This window comes from Prunus mume, linkage group LG4, assembly GCF_029339155.1.
Source record: "Prunus mume cultivar Tortuosa linkage group LG4, ASM2933915v1, whole genome shotgun sequence".
NCBI lineage: Eukaryota > Viridiplantae > Streptophyta > Magnoliopsida > Rosales > Rosaceae > Prunus > Prunus mume.
The window spans coordinates 1605139-1626633 of record NC_142701.1 but is presented as its reverse complement, the minus strand read 5'-3'; the positions used below and the strand labels follow the sequence as shown (position 1 = coordinate 1626633).

Sequence of the window (21495 nt, the reverse complement as noted above, 5' to 3'; positions counted from 1 at the left end):
TGTGACATCTCATTAAAATTTAATCTAAAGAATTCAAGTTATACACATCATTTTTAAAATAAAACCTTAATTTCCTAACGGGAACCATGGTGAGCTTGAAATTGGTAATTGATTAAAGGGATTCAATTTAATAATGTTAAAACGAACGAAGGGAGATCAATATGCTACCATCTGCATATTGGTAGTTTATTAAAAAGATTCAATTCAATTGTGAAGACTGACATCTCAGCTGTTGCTATTCAATTGTGAAGACTGACATCTCATTCTAATATAAATTCGCATAATAAACTCTAAACCGAAACTTAACCTGTGTCATTGCACATAACCACCACATAAACATAATGAATAGAGTGCCCAAATTCAATTTATGTATAAGCAATATTTGTTGGAGAATTAATTGTGAATTTTTTTTATATTTAATACAAGCGATAATCTACTTTAAATTAATCTAAATTATGAGGAGAGAGATTCGAACTTGAGTGCAAATGAGGAACACATCCGCTTCAGCCAATTTGACTAAGTCCATGTATGCATTAATTGTGAAACTTTTAAGAGATGCATTTGAGATGTATTTATACATTAAAAATTGTAGGTGAACTCGGTACTTAGAGGTGTTTAATCAACTACCAACTAGAACTCTAGAACTAGTATCACATTTATGCAAAAGGTTGATGATCAAGTCCATGAATACATCAGATCCATTCCATAGATGAACTCATGTAGGGTTTCAACTTAAAACGAATATTAATAGATGGAACGAAAATAACAATTATTTAAATTATTTAACCACAGGAAATTAATTGATCTGACCATACATTAGGTATAATTGTTGAGTGAGTATTATCCTAATAGTTTGATTATTGCTTTTTGTTCTCCTTTTTTTTTTTTTTCTATTTTTTGTTGTTGCCAAATAATAGTTTGATTTCCAGGGAAGGTGATTGAGACCTGATTAAGTTGATCCGTAAGCCAATCCTTGCCCATAAATGCCTTTTTTTTTTGGCACCAGCTGGTCTATAAAGTTCAAGTGCATGCCTAAAAACTTCATTCATGTTAATGGTAATTTTAAATTCTTTTTTTTTAATCAACAAAAAATAAGATATTCGAACTTGAAACATCAGTGAGCCAAGAGTACAATAAGTCGGTAATTTCAAACTTTTATAATGCCTTGGGATGCATGTACTCATTGGTCAAGAATTTTCGAGCATATCCCTATTGAAAGAATTTTCTTTTTTTTTTTTTTTTTTGGTCTGAGAAAGAATTTTCTGTTTATGATAGAAAACCCTTTCTCTTGTAGGCTCATCACATCAAAGGAAGTTGATGTTGAAAAATGAAAACATTTGGTAAACACACAATTTGGTAATGGACCCATTTCCCACGTCGCCAGAAACATGGCCTACCTGTTTGAAGACAGCAGCAGAATAATTTTACTCCCTCAACTACTTCCATACACCGAGGCCGGCTTTAGCTTTTATCTCCCTCTAAAACTCAAACACACCAAACATCTCTCAACCAACGAGACTTGGTCTTTCAATTCACTCTTGCCCTCCTCTTGTCCAAATCAAATCATCACTGACATTTTCCATCTTCTCCAAAGTTTGCATCTGCAACTTCCCATTAAACCCAGAATTGGATCTTCCTCTACCTAACCTTTTAGGACCACATATATCCATTATTTTTGTGTGTGGTAGATTTGAATTTCCTATTTATTCTACAATTCTAACCCTGTTTCTTGTCATTTCCTATGTGGGATGTGGAGATTTTTTTAAATGCCTAGAGTCTTTGTTAAGTTTGAAGTTCTTTGGAATCTAGACCAGTCCATGTTTTTACATCAAAAGTGACATGTTTTGTTGGTTTCTGCTAAATCTGATATAAGTGGTCCGAGTGTGATTTTCTGGCTTTCTTGAGATTAAAGTCTTAACAAGGAGAATGGGAGTTGAGCTTTGTTCAGATAACTCTAGCATGGGTGTGAGCCCAAGGATTTCATTCTCTTATGATCTTTGCCAATCTGATGTTGGGGCTGTGGAACAACAACAGCACCACCATCCTCCTCTCAGATCCAATTCATTATCATCCTCATCAAGAAGCATGAATTCAAGCATGGAGTTTGATTTCTGCGTCGTCCACGGAGCTTCGAGCAGGAGTCCTCCTCCGCAGATGAGCTTTTCTCTGATGGGAAAATGATTCCAAGTGAGATCAAGAAAAAGTCTGCTCACCCAAAACAGCTGGATCAAAATATTGTGCCTCATCAACATCCTCCACTGCCAACAGCAGCAGCAGCTGATCCAAGTGACGAAAACACAAGTAGGGCGAAAGAGAGAGGTAAAGAAAGCAAGAACATGAGCTGCAATGAAGCTGATGAGAAGCAGAGTTCCAAGTCTTTTTGGGGGTTCAAGAGAAGCAGCAGTTGTGGTAGTGGTTATGGCAGAAGCTTATGTCCTTTGCCACTTTTATCAAGAAGCAATTCAACTGGTTCTTCATCATCATCAAGTGTAAAGAGATCAGTATTTTCCAAAGAGGGTCAAAATCAGAAGCAGACTTCACAGCAGAAATCTGCATCCAAGAAACTCCACTCATCATCACAATCTTCTTCAACTTCAATGAATTATCAAAAGCCTCCATTGAAGAAGGGCCAATATGGATCATATGGCAATGCTGCTCCATTTAATCCTGTGTTAAATGTTCCTACAGCTAACCTATTTGGTTTTGGATTAATCTTTTCAAATGGAAAAGATAAGACCAACAAGAAGAAGTGATGATATGTGTATTGGCATTCAATGATCAGTTCATCTTATATGGGAAAATAAAGTTTTTTTTATTTTATTTTCTACATTTAACTTGTTGAACTTTAAGTGATTGTAAATTAAGAGTAAAGGGCTTTGAAGAAAGAAGACAGAGAGATAAAAAGATGCATCAATTCAAGGGAGGACAAAGGCATACGTATGATTCTAGCCACATGCTTTGGAAGGGCTAAAAGACAAGGTAACCATAGTTTTTCTTGGTGTCATCCCACATGGTGTTTTCCCTTTTTCTGCATTATTTGGTCTTTGTTCACACATTTGGTTATATGCTGTGGTTTGGTTTTTGTATTTTCTTTTGTATTTTCCTGCTTGCTCTGTTATAGCAAGAGAGAGGTCTGATCTTTTGACTTTGAAGAGCTTTTGGCATGTTCTTTGAACTTGGTTTGGAATTTTATTTGTTTTAGCTGGTTGTTAATTTTGATTAATTTTGACTCTCATGGATTTTACAATATTTTTTGGGTACACACAACTAGATGTAGTATATGATTGCTTTTATGTTCATTTGTGCATTATTTTAGTCCCCTTTGTCGCAACGAGTCAATACCCAAATTCAACCTAATTTATCCTTGTAATGATGAACATAACTAACAAAACTGTTACAGTAAGGCAATGACGGAGCTACGATTGGAACATCTGCCACATTTTTTTATCTATGTTTCTCATCAGGTATATATACAACTGTGATACGTAAACATATTTTATTTCTATCAACGGGGTTTAGTCCAGTAAAAAGGATCTTGATTTGTAAACTAGTGGTCACAAATTTGAACCCTCATAATACTTTAATAGTGTGTGTGAGAAATCTCCTCCCTCCCTATTGTAGTTTAAACTATTGCTTGTATTAAAATTAAAAAAAAAAAAAAAAAATTCTCTCATACCTAAGATCTATCAGGAGCATCTTGCCCCACTAATTTTTATTTTTATTTTTCTGGTTTTGAGAAAAGATGAACTTATTAATACTCATCAAAGTAATGACAGAGTTAGTATGTAAAAGTGTGACCTCGTTAAAATCTTGCCTGAGAAAATCATGTGGGACAGAGTTAGCATGTAAAGTAATGACATAGTCTTGCCCCACTAAATTTATTTTAAAGAAAAAATTGCAGGTTCAACTGTACATGAGCTACTATACAACTACGTTTTTATCCATAGACCTTCTTTTTTTTTTTTTTTTAATAATAAAAAAGGAATAACTTCGCTCATCACTGTCACCAAACAAACGAGAAAAGTTCACAAATGAACGGAGGGCATAAATGTGGCCTTATTAAAATCTTGCCATAAAAAACCCTCAATGGAGGAAAATCCGGTCAAAGAAAAAGAGTACCACTGCACTTCAATGCGGACAAAATTTTATGCTGTAGTTCTATCCTTATCTAACATAATGCTTAGCCATGGGGGAGCACGGTCTTTCCAGAAAAGTCGTGATCTCGCTCTCAGTTCATGTTGGGCGAGGCCATGCGCCACCCCATTGCCTTTTTGATGTTGATAAAACACTCCAACCACATCTCGATCAACCATTAACCGATGAACATCCTCCACCACATTTCCAATATTACTCCACCAATCCATACCATCTTTGAGTATAGCAACAACTTCTTGAGAATCAAGGCCAATGGTAAACTGTGTAAAGCCCATGTATCCCACCATCAATAAACCTTCCCGGACAGCCGCCAACTTAGTGCCCAAAACATCCAAATCAGGTGGATCGCTGTAAGCAAAACCAGAGATAAAGTTGCTGTCATGATCACAATAGCAGCCCCTAAGACCTCGACCACTTCCCTCATGACCCAAAGCCCCATCATAGTTAAAGAATAAAAGTATTTACCTATGGTTTCAACCAATGGACCTAGACCGCTTCTCACAAGATTTGAACACCGCCAACATCTCCAACGTGCTTTCCACCATATCCTCCAACCGTGTAATCTGTTTCCCATGCAAAGAATCGTTACGTAGTTTCCACACACAACAAGCAAACTGCTCCAACTCAGCTTTTGACAACACTGTAGCCAGAACCTAAAAAAATCAGCAAAAGTGCCAACTGCCACATTAATTCATCGGATAAAATAGGTATACTTTCAAAAATTCTGACTCATTTTACAAGACCACAGAGCATGGTAGGCATCTTTAGGATATTTCCCACACCTTGAGCACACCTGAGATGTAAGCACCCTTCTTCTTAGATTTAAATAAATTGACTGCAGTTGGTAGAATTTTAGAACTTGCCCTCCAAATAAGCATTTTAATTTTATTAGGGACTGCAAGCTTTCAAATTCGAATCCAAAAACCTTCTTGAGCACCCTGATATGATCCCCTCACTCCAAAATCCTCATCGCACTGCCTCACCACCACACGGTACCCAGTGTTCGTTGAATATTTCCCATTCTTTGAGAAAAACTAGTATTTGCTAGGGGGTTTCACTAAAACACCCAAAATGGGGGTTGAAATTATAAAAAAACCTAAAACACTTTATAAACACACCCAAAACTCATCATTACACACACTCAAAACCCATTTATAAACACACCCAAAAAATATACAATTGTTGATTTTGGGGTTGATTTTGGGTGTGTTTCTATGTTTAAATAGTGTTAGAGTTTTTTTATAAATACATGTCTAGGATTGGGTTTATTTATAAATTTGTATATTTGCTATCCCCCAGTTGTGAGACTAATAGGGCAATACTGGAAATGATATATTTATCTTCCAAGCTAAAATGTTGCTCTAGCAGTGTCAAATTACATGTGCCTAAAGCAGTTAGGAGGTCAGAGACTGTAGTTCCAGCCCTCTAGCCATCAACGGCTTGAAAGTAAATGGTTTTGGAATCCACCTATCTTGGAAAACACTGATAAAAGTTCCATTGCCCATCCTCCAAATTAGACCATCCTCAATAACCTCACGCCCCCACAAAATAGATTTCCATATTATTGATGGTGAGCTTCCCAAACTAGCCTGCATAAAATCACCCTACGAAAAATATTAGGCTTTAAGAATCTTTGCCACTAGAGAGGTGGGTTTTTCTAAGATACGCCAAGCTTGTTTTGCTGCCATGGCTTTATTAAAAGCTTCAAAGTTTCTAAAGCCAAGGCCTCCCAAACATTTTGGTTTATACAATTTCCTCCAACCCAACCAATGAATTCCTCGACTGCCACTCTTCCCCCACCAGTACCTTGCAATCATAGCAGACAATTCCTGGCACAAGGATTGTGGCAATTTAAATACTCCCATTGTATAAGTAGGTAGTGCTTGGCCAATCGCCTTAATTAAGACTTCCTTGCCCGCCGTGGACAACAACTTCGTATCCTAGGTATTGAGCTTTCACCACACTTGTTCTCGCACATGATTAAACATCCGGGATTTACTATGTTGAGCTAAGATAGGCAGACCAAAGTAGCATTCATGACATGCAACAATCCGCACTCTAAGCATTTCAGATATCAGTTGCTTCATAACTGGATCAATGTTGGGGCTAAAGCATGGTGCAGACTTGTCAAAATTAATTTTATGACCAGATGCTCTTTTATACACATTGAGAATCTAAAGGAAATGAGCACAATCAGCTAAATGGGCATAAGAGACTATCATCTACAAAAAATAAATAGGAAATAGTAGGTGCTCCCTAAGCCACAGAAATGCAGCTGATATGCTTGATTCTGAAGGCATTAGAAAGCAAAGTAGATAGTCCCTCCACACATATTAAGGACATATATGGAGAAAGCGGATCTTTCTAGTGCAGCCCCCTCAATGGCACAATCATTCCCTAAGCTACCCCCAAAACTTGGACAGAGTATGTAACAGTGGATATACAATCCATGATAAGCTCCACCCATTTGTCATTAAAGCCCAAACGCTTAAGCATGGCCTCAATAAAGGTCCATTCCACTCTGTCATAACCTTTAGACATATCAAGCTTTAGCACCATTTTCTTCAACTTACTCCCACCATGCCTTTTAATAGCATGTATGCTTTCAAAAGCAGCAATAATGTTATCCGTAATCAACCATGTAGGGACAAACGCACTCTGAAACTTGGAGATGATAAGGCATAATAGGCTTCAACCTGTTAACTATAGTCTTGAAAATCATCTTATAAATCACCGTATACAAACTAATCGGCCGAAACTCAGTAACTTTTGTTGGTTTGTCTACCTTAGGAATAAGAGTCAGAATTGTGTGATTAATTGCTTTTACACTAGCACCCCCATTCCATACATTAAGGTAGAAACCTACCACGTCATCACCTACCACCACCCCCCCAATACTTCTGATAAAACAATGTCGACATACCATCCACTCCTGGAGACTTAGTAGGGAACATTTTTCCCAAAGCAGTTTTGATTTCTTCTCGTAAGAAAACTTGATTGAGGCGTAAATTCTGAGATTGAGCGAGTATCGGCTTAACCATCTCAGTGATTGTCCCAGACTCAAGTAGTCCATTAGAAGCAAACAAGTCTTAAAAATAATCACAGAAAATAATGCCAATACTTTCATTAGATGTACGCCAAATCCCCTGGTAATCTACAATAGCCTTAATCAGATTCTGTCATCCTCGCATTTTTGCAGGTTCATGGAAAAATCTAATGTTTTTGTCTCTGTACTTCATCCATGAGACCCACGATCTCTACCTCCACAACATTTCTTCTTTTTCCAGCAACACATCCATTTCCCTGGTTATATTTTTCTATTGAAACTCAAATGCAGGAGAATAGCTTCTCCTTTGGATGTCATCTAACTTCCGTTGTAGGCTCCAGAGCTTTGTGGGTATTCGCCCTACTTGTTCATTGTTCCACGTCCGCAGGGACCCTTGACATGCCTTCAATTTCTCTACTACAGTTCCAGTCTCAGACTCCCAAGCATGGGTGATGACGTCCTAGCAACCCTCAACAATAGTCCACATTTTCTCGAACAATACCGCCCATGCTTCCTCTCCTAAGTACTTGGTCTCAAGTATGTTAACAAAGGAAGGTGGCCAGACACAATAGAATTCAGATGATAGGTTGTTGCCTCAGGAAAGGTCATAAAAAAGTCACCATTAGCCACCATTCTATCCAGCCTGAGCTTTACATTCCCACCACCTTACCATCTGTTAGACCATGTAAATTTATACCCCTTAAAACCAATAGTAATCAATCCATAATCCTCCAAAGCTTCCCAAAAGGCCCTCATCTGCGACATGGGTCAGAATCTCTGACCAAAGTACTTATGGGCCTCAAGGATTTCATTGAAATCCCCTCCTATGAATAGCAAATCCCAAGAGTGGTGACGTAACCTCACTTCAGGATTACCATAAAACCCAGTAAAACGGAAAGTTATCCATAGACTTTGTAATTCACAATTTTTGTTTTTTTTTTTTTGCGATATTTTTACAATTAACCCTGGTTTTATGGAAAAATGCCTGGAGTGTCAATATCTAGCTTTTAATTGAGAGAATGCAATCCTTTATTGAATGGAAAGTGGCTTTTAAATAGCCTTTACAAAACAGAAAGCAGAAGACCACGACCCCATGACTAATCCCATGACTAACAGACACGACCCCATGACTAATCCCATGACTAACAATCCCTGAAGTCAAGGGATCCTCCTAAAGAAAATTTCAAACCTTATCTACTTCCTTATAACAAGGTTTATTTCAACTAAAACTAAACAACTTTAACAAGATAGTAAATAACAACTTTTCACCCTCTCTTAAATTGAAAGGCAATTAAGCTTTCAATTTAAAGACAAACTTGAACAGATCCCCAGCAATTTCCGCATCTTTACAAATGCCTCCAACTTTAATGGCTTAGTTAGGATATCAGCAACCTGCATATTGCTTGGACAATGCTCTAACTCAATTACTTCATTTTTGACAAGATCTCGAAGGAAATGGAATCTGACATCAATGTGCTTGCTCCTCCCATGCATTACTAGATTTTTGGACAGCTTAGCAAAGCTATTGTCACATAAAATCACAATAGGCTTATCTTGTTTAAAGCGCAGTTCTTTGAGCAACCTTCTTAGCCAAACAACTTGACAGGCACTCGAAGTTGCAGCTATGAATTTAGCTTATGTTGTAGAGAGAGTGACAACTGGTTATTTTTTTGATGACCAAGAGACAGCTGCTGAACTTAGCATGAATACATATCCAGATGTACTTTTCCTATCATCAAGATCACCTGCATAGTCACTGTCGCTAAATCCCATGAGCTTACCCCCAGCTTCCTTCTTGTTTCTAGTTTCCTTCTTAAGTCTTTGCTATTGTGTTGAGATTCTTTTAACCTTAAATTGTGGCTCGAAGTCATAAGCTATCCTGGGAAGCAGTTCAAGTTTCTTCAAAAGCCAGGGAACAAGCGAGTCATTCCAATAATTTCCTAGCCAAGAAAAAGAAAAGGAAATTCGATGAATTGTCCATGCATATATGGAGATGCTATGAATTCAAGCCATTCACCATCATGTCCCATGACAAGCCATGTGAATAAAAATCTTTTATGATTAGTTAAGAGGTGACATTTGCAGGAAGAGACTGGATGAAAATTAAATATCAGTGAATGGGGTAGACTTATTCACTTCATAGTTGGTAGTGAAGATGAATAAATTTCAGTGACGACCATGACAAATTAACGGCATTTTCATCTTACTATACGTAGCTTATTTATAAGAGATATTTAGTTATATACATATTCTTACCACTAGTGTTATAGATAAACACTATACCATTTAATTTCTATAAACAAACTCAAAAAAAACCCTACTATTGCAGGAAATTGTCCTTGATAATGTAGTCTCAAGCTTAAGAGATATGCCTGAGTTTGTTAGAACCAAATTTGATATTTTTTTCCCCCATGGCCTTAATTATATTTACAGATGATAGATAGTAGCTCAAAGGTCTCAAGATGTCAAAGCCTCACTCGTAGAATGTTAAAAAATGGTTAGGAAAGCCTTGACTTGAAAGAAATTCTAGAATTTCTTCTCAAAGATGTTGCTCTGAGCAAAAAAATCTTGGCTTATGGTGTTCTTTTTTCAAATATTTGTAATTTGGTTCCTATCTCGATTAGATTGTACATCGTAATGTATGTTGGAGAAATTGGTTGAAGGATGCTACTTTTCTTGCAACACATCAAAAAAAATATATATTAGAAAATTATAATTTACATTGATATAGTAGATTAAATAAAATTAATGAAATTACAGCAAGATACTTATCTTTTGGGATGTAGAAGATTGTTCTCCCTGATATTGAGTAGAATAATAGTTTTAGGTTGAGACGTGTCATTCACTGTCCTTAAGAGTAGATTTTACCTCTCGGAGACAATGTCTTTGTTTAGCAAAGTTGTTTGGCGCCCTACCCTTCAGAATACAACAACCTATGACCCTCATAAGCATACACTAGCACTACTTGAGTCGGACGAACTACTCGAATCTTTCCCTTGATAAAAGAAAACAAATTGGAACACAAACTCAAGAACGTGTAGGAGAAAATAATGAAGAAAGTGCCAAAAATCTCTCACCAACGTTTTTCTTTTTGGTGTATATATAAGCTTACTGACTCTAGTGAATGTTGGGTTATTAACCAAGCAATTACACCACATTTGCACGTTAAGAACAAAACTGAAGGCTATTGCTCAAATAGTAAAAAATCTTATCCCAATTAAAGCAATTAAGCTTTGGAATCAAAACCTTCAACGACTATTATAAAACCAAGGGACATTTTGGAAAAAGCAAAAGGAGAGAGAAAAATTTTAAAAGAAGCAAAAATGGACAAAAATGCCCTTATTTATTTTTAGATTTCCTAAGGAATCCAATACATTTGCATGTCTTTGATTTGAAAGTTGAGTGGTTTTTTTGTCTTTTTTGAAAAAGTTTTGGCTTTTTCTAAAAGTGAAATTTTTTTTATGTCTAAAACCTAAAAAACCTTAAAAGCAAAGGCATTTAACTTATTTAAATGATAAAATAAATTGATACAAAAAGTTAACGGAAATAAACCAATTAAAATAGTAAAATCTGATCCCAATTAAGCAATTAACTGACGCAATAAAGCTTTGGAATCAAAACCTTCAACGACTATTATAAAAACCAAAGGCATTTAACTTATTTAAATGATAAAATAAATTGATACAAAAAGTTAATGGAAATAAACCAATTAAAACCACAAAGGAGATATCAAAATCAACAACAAATTAATGTCCAATTTATTCAAAACCAATACGAAAAAGGTTTATAATTTTCATAAAATAGAATTAAACCAAACATTTAAAATTTCACTTTCAATATAAATTAGATAAATTAATTTTGTATTTTGAAATACTTGCACAAATTCAAACAATGTACGCATTGGAGCTTATTGCAAGAAAGTTTCATGGTTTAATGAATCAAAATTATTTCTTCCAAATTCAATTGAGATGAACACATCAATGTGTCAGTGGAATAAGATTTTGTTTTAGATTGTTGTATGTAGTGAAGGAAGTAGAGGTTTCATCCAAAATCAATTGGCAATATGGGAGAGTAGTCCAACTCATTATGAGCCCATGCTTTAGGAGTTTCAACTTTTCAATGTGGGACAAATACAACTTCGTTGTAAGTTTTCATTCTTCATCTATTCATAATTGTCTTGGATTCACAACTCTTACACGTAGATTACTTGTTATGGCTTGACATACAACCAAGCTATAACTTGTACGTTTTGTTGAAATTTTGACATTGGATAAATGGTGATTAAGGGAGAAAACACAAGTGAACACTCAAGAATAAATAACTCGTTAGTCTAAGGAATTCACCAAAGATATATGAGCTAGGAAATAAGAAAAAGTCCTTCTATTTTAAAAGATAAAGACTATAAAATTCAATTAAATCTTGATGTCTCATTCCATTAGGAATGAGGGGTTTAAATAGTGTGTTCATGCAACAACCCTCCATTAATAGGTTAATTCTCATAAATAACTATACATGTATCAAAATTTGGAACAATGCATGTTTTATTCCACTATAATCTTAGAGGGTGTATTTAATTGAGATTTTAAAAGACTATTTAGGGATAAAAAAAAGTCTAGTGAATTTAAGCATAATATAATGACTTGTAGAATTTTATTTATGGATTTCTATAATCAAGATTTTTTACTTATGGATTTCAAAGATTTCTATCATAGGATTTATAAGATTGGAAGGACCACATGGATTTCTTCCAAGGTCGACATAAGATTATTTTAGAAAAAATAGACATGTAAAAATGAAACGCTAATATTATTTCATTGTTTGTATGTCTTTCTCAATAAAAAATAATAATTTAAAACTAAGAAATAATATTAAACATTAATTAAAAAATCTTAAAGATCAAGAACAAAATACAAAAACACTCTCTATGACCCTCCATGTCTTCTATCTCGGCAGCCCACGGCCCCACCACTCTCTCACTCGTTTCTCCCTCTCTTCTCTCAGTCCGACACCCACAAAGCCAATCTTTACCCCGCAGCAGCCTACCCTCCCACAGCTACCACACACTCTCTCACTAGTGTACTGTGGTTTGTGTACGAGAGTCACAAAAAGATTCAATCTTGTCCATTCATTTGGCGCCCTTTTTTTTTTTTTTTTAAGCTTATTGAAAATATTATCAAGAAGCTAGGACTTTTGGGAAAGAAGAAATAAAAAATTGGTAAACGTTGAACAAATAAAATGAGAGAGAGAAAGAGAGTGTGTGTGTGTGTGTGTGATAGTTTGTAAAGTTCTGAACTTTCAACACACAAAATTACAAGGGTCTACAAACAAGCTCTCGCTATCAGTGTGTTGGGTTTTTGCTTTTGGGTTATTTGGGAGTTGGGGAAGGTTGAAAATCTTTTAACCACAAGATTTATGCAACACAGAGGGAGATGGGGATGAAAGGAAGGTCGTGGCTTATACTCCAACTGAAGGAAAAATTTGGGGTTGGGATTTCTAAAATTCCATGAAGCTATGAGAGAACAAATCATCTAGCCTATACATATCAAATATGAAATCAAATAAACCGGAAGCAAGAAAATAGCTAGAGATTTATGCAAGTCTCAACTTAGGTCCCAATCTTTATAGGTCTATGAAAGTTTGCACCATTGATACTAATATAACATATTAAAGAGAAGGTAGAAAGTGAACATACCCTTGGAGCGAATCTTGAAACCAGAAACCAAGGATGGTGTTCAAGTAGAGGGAATGATCATTTAGTTGTTGATTCTCCACTTTGTTCTCCAAATAGGCACAATGAGGTTATGCCTCCCCAAAAAGTCCTCATCAAGGATGGATGAGAATAGGAGAATAAAGAACCAAAAGGAGAAGATGGGTGCTAGCCTATTCTTCCTCTAGGTGGCCGGCTAAGAGAAAGGAAGGGAGGGAGGTTTGATGTTTCCTCTCTACCTCAATGTCTAACACCCTAAGGAGGTGTGGTGTTATGGCCATGAATATATAGACACATCACACATGTGCCCCTAAGGAACCCATGTGCCACACCCTCCCTATTCTTGGCCTTTTTGGGCTACTTTGGTCTACCACATTAATCTCATAATGTGTCACACATTGCCTAAAATATTTAAGTCATGTAGGACTAAAACTAAAGTTTCATAACTTTAACTAAATCATTAAACTAATCTATTAGTTTAATTGGTTTTTATGACTTAACAAATTAAATCATTAACTTGTCTAACAAGCATTGGTCCTAGTCAACCATATGTTGACTGTTTCAAGTCTCGAATCAATGGTTTGACCTTTTGACTTTGACTTTTGTGTTTGACCTTGACTTTGACTTTTGACCAAGCCACAAAATCATTTATTCTCTTTTAATTCTTGATCCATACATTTTTAGTGTGCGATCTTATAGATTCTAATTAGCGAGGCCATGGGTGAGCTCTTCTAAATCGAATTTGAATTGTATCCCTCTATAGAATTCTCCCTATTGGTGAGGGCTAATTATAATTAGTCCTTACAGGGCTTCCATAAACCATGAGTGACACCTAGCAGTATGTCATGGCTACCCAAACTAAATAGAATTCATTTTAGAGAACCTAGTCAGTTTGTGATTACAATGCAATTCGGTCATTCTCTAACACAATACTCTAGGTCATGTTGTTGTGATATGGCTAACTCATGTCAAATCCCTAACATGATATTTCTGGGCTATATGATTCACTTTGATGTATTGCAAACATTCTTGTTTCAATTCTCATCCTTTACTTTGGTCAAAGATTCAACGAATCTTCAAAGAATTCTCTCTTCTTACTAAAAGTAGAGATTCTTTGTTGTACATTCACGTCTCTGTGCACATACTGAGTATCCTGAGAAACACTTGTTGTAAATTTTAGACAGCCTGAAAAATGGAGCTTATAAAGATTAGTCTAAACACAAATTATACTCGTAAGTGCACAAGGTCAATCATAATATAGTATGGAAAATACGAGGTCATTCCCACAAGGATTGAGTTCAACTTCCAATTAGTCTAACCTAATTTACTTCACAAAATACTTTAACTACTCCTAATTATATAAACAAGAAATTAAACACGTAGCATACTCACGTAAACACGAAAGGGGTTTGTGAAAGAATGATTTAATTACCAACGAAATTAAAAGACAAAATAAGTAGAAAGTCACGAAACACAAGATGAGAAATTCAAATTGATAAAAGCACTAGGACAATGAATTCACCACTAGTAATCCGATCTAGCCTATTATTCACCTACCTATTAACTAATCATTTGATGTCGCCGCTTAGTTTTCCTTTTTCATGAATTACCTATGGTATTTAGGCTAACTCGTATATTCCTACATGCAATTCTCCTATGGTATTTAGGTCAAATATCAACACATAGAAACTCATTAAGATTAGTGAAAACCACCAACAAGCATGTAAACCCTAGGAGTATGGTATTTACCCTAGACGAATTACAAATCCTAATCACAAGAAGCAAGCCTCAAATTAAGTATGGTATTTACTCTAATTTGCATCCGATTAACTCAATTAAAAGTCTAGATGGTGATCAAGCATCAAGATAATCAACCAAGTTATTAAGCACAGTGATTAAGAATTAATCCAACATCAAATGGCAATCAATAGATAGGTAAAATAAGAAAACTAGATTATGATGCTAGGGCTACGTCATGCCCTAGCAAAAGAAAATTAGTTACACATAATCATAGAATTTGGCATAAACAAAAACATAAAGAAGAAACAATAAAACTTAGCCAATTGTGGTACTCTTCCGGCGTCTCTAATTTCTCCTAGTATTCGCGTGTCTCCTTCAAAGGAGTTGTTTTGCATGCTTAAATAAAACACCACACATCTATTCCTACCCTAGCTGGGCTTTTACAGCGGCCCAAAATAAAGAAAAACCTAATTAAAACATAAATCCATAGTGGGTAAGTAATTGACTCCTATTCCTACTTTGACTAGGATAACACATTAGTTAATTTGCATGCATGTTTGGGGTTGTTCCTCCTCCAAGAAAATTCAGGAAAAATATGAAATTGTAGATTTTTGTCTTATCTTTCCAGCCATATATCGCACAACTTGAGAAAAAATTAGTAAAGTCTTCAAATAATCATTCATCCACAGTAGCACTGTTTTGACGGGATTGCACCTTATGCTGACTTAACTTCAAAGACTGCTCTCATTGGCCACTCCGAAAATTCTAGAAAAATTCCACAATCATCTTCAATATCTTAGCTTTCATCTCCAACTGGTCTTGTACTAAAACTCCACCAAAAAGTCGTATTTCCGTTGAAAACAAATTACTTGCTCGGGAAAGCTGAAAATTGAGAAATTAAAGTAATAAGTCCTTTTTAAAATCAAATTCTCCTACAAAAAAGTATAAAGAGTACATAAATATGTAAATTTATGGACTTATCAACACCTTTTGATACAAATGTATGGTGCTCTCAAAGACAAACAACTCATACACAAGACAACTATGATTTCTCAGATCTAAAGACTAATTTGCATTTTCATAACTTAGAATTTTTTGTTTGACACTTGTGAGTAAGACTTCCATACAAGAATTCTTGAGTTGATGTCATTCAGTAAACTTCATCTCTATAGAGCACTTACACACATGTCTTAGTGTCTCTACAAGAATTACTTAAGACTAATCATCCTCCTAATTGAGCAAACATAGTGTGTACCAGTCTTTGCGGTTCACCATTGTCGAATTGGTGATCCTATGACCAGGAACCTTTTTAGGATACGATATTCTTATGATGGAAGGGTCTTGTGATTCTAACTTCTTTAGACTGCTTTCCATTTATATCTTTATCCATGAACTTGTTACTTTGTGTACATTGTGTATCTTAAAGTAACATTCACGCCGTTGATTGTATTAATTATATTATATCCTTAGAATATTTCATTTTTATATTGGCTTCTATGGCATATATCTAACACCAACAACATGTAGCTCTGAGTATTATTAGTGGTTTGGTCGTCCTTGGCTAGTGTACAACTGCTTAGGTGGAGGTCAAGGTAATGAAAGAATAGATAAAAAAAAAATCCCACGGGAAAAATCTGATGGGTTAGGGTGGGATTTGAGATAGGAGTGACAATGGGTTAGGTCGTGTCGGGATAATAAATGTGTCAAGAATACTTAACCCAAACCTGTCCCATTTAATAAACGTGTCATGTCAAGTTCAGGTTGTCTTAAATAGGTTATTAACCAGGTAACCTGTTTACTCATTCGTAGTTTCCAATTTTAAAAAAAGGGAAACATTAAAAGGAGGAAATATGGGACTACATCAGGTTAATAAACAGGTTATTTCACATTAAAAAAAAAGAAAAAAAAAAGAAACAGGAGATTACATTAAATTAAAAAAATTATTTAAAAAAATATAACATCAGGGCATGCTTTTTGATTCCACAATAGGAGCCTTTAGTTTGGCCCTCTGGATCTCTTCTCTTAGGTTTTCACGCACAGCTTCTTGGGGCTCATCACTTGAGCTCCCAAAGAACACACTCTTAGCTTGAGCATAACTTGTGTCGTGACCTCAATGCTTGTGTTCACCCGGTCGATCTAGGGCCTCCAACTGCTTTTGCATGTCTTGAGAGTAAAAATCTACAATCTTTGATAGCTTTTGATTCTCTTCCTGCAATATTGCAAGTTGATGTTGATTCACCACACTCATATTTGCCATCTCCCTCTTCAAACTCCTTATCACACGCTAACAATCTTCAACCAAATTCCATTCTGCAACCAACTAAGCTCTTAGCACCTCTACCTCATGGGATTTCACAATGAGTCGATGCCCACACTTGCTACAGATGCCACACTTTGCACGCTCAATACCATGGCATCACTCACCACTTGATTATCATCCTTCGTTCCCAGCACATACACATCCCTAGGAGTCACCAAACTCCTCACAACTCCAACAACAACATCGTTCTCAAGGAATAAAGAGTCGTTTACAGTAACTGGTCCTTGTGAGGAAGCAAAGTAGGGCATCCACACTGGTGTAGCCCCTTGTCCCCATGCCTGTTTTGGTGGAGCTGGGTTTAGATAAAGAGAAAATTGGAATGAACAGGCCATTTTTATCTGAGTTTGAGGAGATGGGTTTAGATTTTTCTAAGTTTGAGGAGATAGGTTTAGATGGTGGTTTAAGGAGATGAGTTTATATTTTTCTTAAGATTTTTTTTAGTGTGATTTTTTTCTCCCATTGTTTCTTTTTATAGAAGTAATTTGTGGGGCCATTCCATAATAATAATATTTTTTTGAAGTAATTTCCGGGGCCACTCCATAATTTCGGCTCCTTGTTTCTCACTCTGTGTTTTCTACCTTAAGCTCCACGTCTCCGTGATTAGAAAAAATAATATAAAAATAATTTTTAATTTTTAATTTAATTACTATATACATAAAAAAAAAAGTTAATTAGAAAAAATAAGGGAGTTTCACTAAAACACCCAAAATGGGGATTGAAATTATAAAAAAACCCAAGCACTATTTAAACATATAAACGCACCCAAAACCCATCATTATACACACTCAAAACTCATTTATAAACACACCCAAAAAGTCAACTTTGGGGTTGATTTTGAGTATGTTTATATGTTTAAATAGTGCTTGGGTTTTTTTATAAATACATATCTAGGATTGGGTTTATTTATAAATTTGTAAAAAAATAATAAGAGAAGGGGAGCAAGGGGTTTCGAACCCATCACCTTTTTCTTTAAAGCCTAAGAGCTTACCAATACTCCACAAGGGATCCTTGTATTATAAGTGTATAATTGTAATATTTATTATAGGCTAACATAATTTAAACTGGTTAGTGGGTATTTAAATAGGTTGGCGGGTTAACCCGAAACTCACCCATTATTTATTAAACGGGTCATAACGGGTTGACCCGAAAATTACCCAATTATTAATCATGCGGGTTCAGATCGTGTTTTTCTCGTGCAGGTTTCGAGTCATATAACGGGTTGTATCAGAAATTGCCATCCCTAATTTAAGATAGGGTTTGGTATTTATACTTCTCACTAAAAAATTCCCCCACAATTCCACATTTTAAAAAATCCTTCGAAATTATCAAGTTTTTGAATACCATAAGACTTTTTGTTACTCATTTAAAGGCTTGATTGAATACCACTACATTTGGCGACTCTCTTTTAAAAGTTCTAATAGTCTTAATGGAATACCACAAGACTTGTTTAGACTATTTAAAAGTCTTAATTGAATACCACATGACTTGTTTATCTCAAGATAGTCTTTTAAAATCTCAATTGAATATGTAATGTAAGTATTAAAAAACTTAACCTAGATACATGCTTGGTTTAATGTAAAACTAGATGTAATGAATGATTAAGATCAATCTAATAGGAACTTTGAATACGGTTGATTTTAATGAAGTTTAATAAATCATTCATCATAAATCATGTGATGAATGATCTATGAACTCTTTTAATTTCTTGGACCAAAATCCTATGTCATACGCTTCTGTTACACAAACACTTGTCTTCAAGTTTACTCAGTCAACTTCAAGCCAAAGCAAAGTGTTGAATCCAAGAAAGCTAGTTGTCCACATTTTGTCTTTTTCTTCAAGCTCACAAATAACTTCTTTGTATAGTAAGCACAAAGGTTGGTCACTTCTTCGAGTTGAAATAATTTAAAGATATTTTCATTCAAACCACCAATAGGAACAGACGTGTTATTTGAAAATTTTGATTTGTTATGACCATTATTTTAAATCGCATTTTAAAGCGCGCTATGGCACTCGTTATGTGGTGAGGTGCTCATATTTATCATCAAAGCATGCTAATTTCGCAGAAATCCCAAATAGCTTACGATATCTAGGTAATAGAGTATCCTAAAAAGGAGGGCAATCAAGTCCTCATAATGTGTGTACATTGGTATTAATTAAATAAGATAGTAATTGAGCTATCACATCCCTTGATATGTGTGGGGGATGAGGGCAATAGTTATGGTGGTGGGAATACTACTAATAATAATGATACTAATTTGGAGAATGACCATTTTCCATTATGGAAATATGTCACAAAGCTTGTGAGATATGGAAAAGCCGATGGCAATACTTCATTTCTATGCAATTGTTGTCAAAGGATCATAATTTAGAGTTGAGGCTCATTTGTTGAAAATTAAAGGGTAAGGAATTGCTTGTTGCTCTAAAGTTACAAATGCTCATTTGATGGAGATGGAGAGAGCAGTAGAAGAATCAAGTCGAGAGTGAAATGCTTTTTTTTACCTAGAGATGTTCCTTTACCCACCTTAAACGCTTCAAGCCGAGACTGTTTATGTAGTGGTAGTGCTTTTTGTTTGAGTTCAATTTGGTGTGACACAAGTAGTAGTAACACAAAGAAGAGGAATGCAAATCATGTTGAGAAAGCTTTGAACAATAATCTTAGAGAACATATCCTCAATATTGTTTTAAAGAACATATGCTCACCATCAACAACAAATAAAGGAGTTTATGAGCAATGTGGTTGGATTTCAACAATCTCTAGTGATGCTTGGTTTATTGAAAACTTTATTATGAACCATAATATGAGGTTGTCTATGTATTATGAGCATTGTGTGTTGAAGTTTCTCTTCATTGTCAAGACACGCTTTATTTCTACATTCAAGTTTCTGAAGAATCATATCAAAAGAGCCTGGAGAGTTGCAACTACAACCATGTTGGTCGTCTCTTATTGCCCAAGGGTATGAAACCCTTGACTACTCATGACCCTGCACCTGTGCCTCCAAAAAGAATGGTCCTTGCAATCTTGGACTCTCATACCCATGGACAAAGGGTTTTTTGTTTTCCAATTTAATTCCATGGATGCTTTACAGAAAGTTTGGTCTAATGGAATGATTTCTCTCTAGCCTGGCATGTTGAGATTATATTAATGGAGTCCCAATTTTTCTCCAGTGGCATTCAACAGCGCGATGGCACAACTTTGGGTGAGGTTCTGGGACCTAAGTTTGCAGTTTTGGGATCCCACCACTTTGTTTGAACTTGCTAGTAGCAGTAGCACTCCAATTCGCATTGATCCAGCCACACTAAAAAAATCCATTGGATTGTATGCTCGAGTTCTCATTGAAGTTGATTTGGCCTCCAACCCTCTCATTGAAATTCTGGTTGAAGGGGTAAATGAGGATTCTTTACTAATCAGTCTTGAGTACAAAAGTTCCCTAACATATGCTCTGGTTGTGGGTCTATCAGTCATCTTCTTCAAAATTGTCGCATTTGTCATGATGAGCCTGTGCAAGCAAAAATGTGTGGGAGATCACATTCTCGACATCGCCGAAAAAAATCCAGAGTTGTAAGTCGCTTTGTCCCGAAAGATAAACCATAATGAGCAACAATTAGGTGATATTGAAAAAGAAAATCCATCTAGTTTCATGTGGTCGATACAAGGTAAAGGCCCCATCGTCGACTCAACTCCTCCCATGTTGCCTGATCCTCGTGAGGGTCCGTCTTTCGCACAAAGTACACCCTTGTGTGATGAGCCGCTGGGTTTTGAACGACATCAGTTAGAATCTTGTCATAGTCCTGTGATTTCTCAAATTAAGCAATCTGTTGTTGTGGATTCTCCTGCTGCAAGAAATAATGTTCCATATTCAGTTCAACACAAAGTAAATATGGTGGCTACTCAGTCATGGTCAGATGAGGAAGATGGTTTCACTCATGTTGTCTCCAAAAAAAAAAAAAAAAAAAAAAAAAAAAACAAAAAAACCCCAACTCAACCAGAGCCAATTGCCATTAGATCAATTGTGGCAAAGAAAAACACTTTATGAAAGCCCTCTACTCGGATGCCCGAGGCATGGGTAACTCTTCTACGCGTCGGGTTCTAAAGAGATTTGTTCATCTCCACAAACCAGTTATGATATGCATTTCTGAACCTTTTATTTCTTTCTGCAATTAAGTTTTCCTTTTTGCGTTTATTAAATTTGTTTCTGGTTGCTACTAATGATCGTGGATCTTTAAGACCAAATTTATGGCTTTTGTGTGATCCCAATGTCTCTCCCCAGGCTATATCTGCCACTGCACAACAATTGACGATCTCTTATGTACTAGACTCTGTCTTTTGTGCAAAAACCACTTATATCGGACGAAAATAACTTTGGAATGATTTGGCTACAATGAAATCTTCTCATAGTCATTACCCTTGGGTTGTCATAGGGAATTTTAATTGCATTATGGGAGCTCATGAAAAGAGAGGTGGTTGCTTGCCTAATTCTCTCTCTTGTTCTAAATTTCAGCTTATGTCCTTAACTTGTGAGCTTATTC

At 35.7% G+C, this 21495-nt stretch overlaps 1 protein-coding gene and 1 pseudogene across 1 annotated transcript; one reads left to right on the top strand and one right to left on the bottom strand.

Annotated features, from left to right (window-relative positions):
- The first annotated feature begins 1335 nt into the window (after nt 1-1335).
- On the top strand, nt 1336-3247 carry LOC103342664 (membrane-associated kinase regulator). Its single transcript, XM_008246299.3, is given in 2 exon segments — nt 1336-2118; nt 2121-3247. Coding segments are annotated over 2 exon segments (825 nt in total). The 5' UTR covers nt 1336-1926; the 3' UTR covers nt 2754-3247.
- Nucleotides 3248-16608: 13361 nt separating this feature from the next.
- Nucleotides 16609-17300, bottom strand: LOC148917622 (uncharacterized; annotated as a pseudogene).
- Between the last annotated feature and the right edge of the window lie 4195 nt (nt 17301-21495).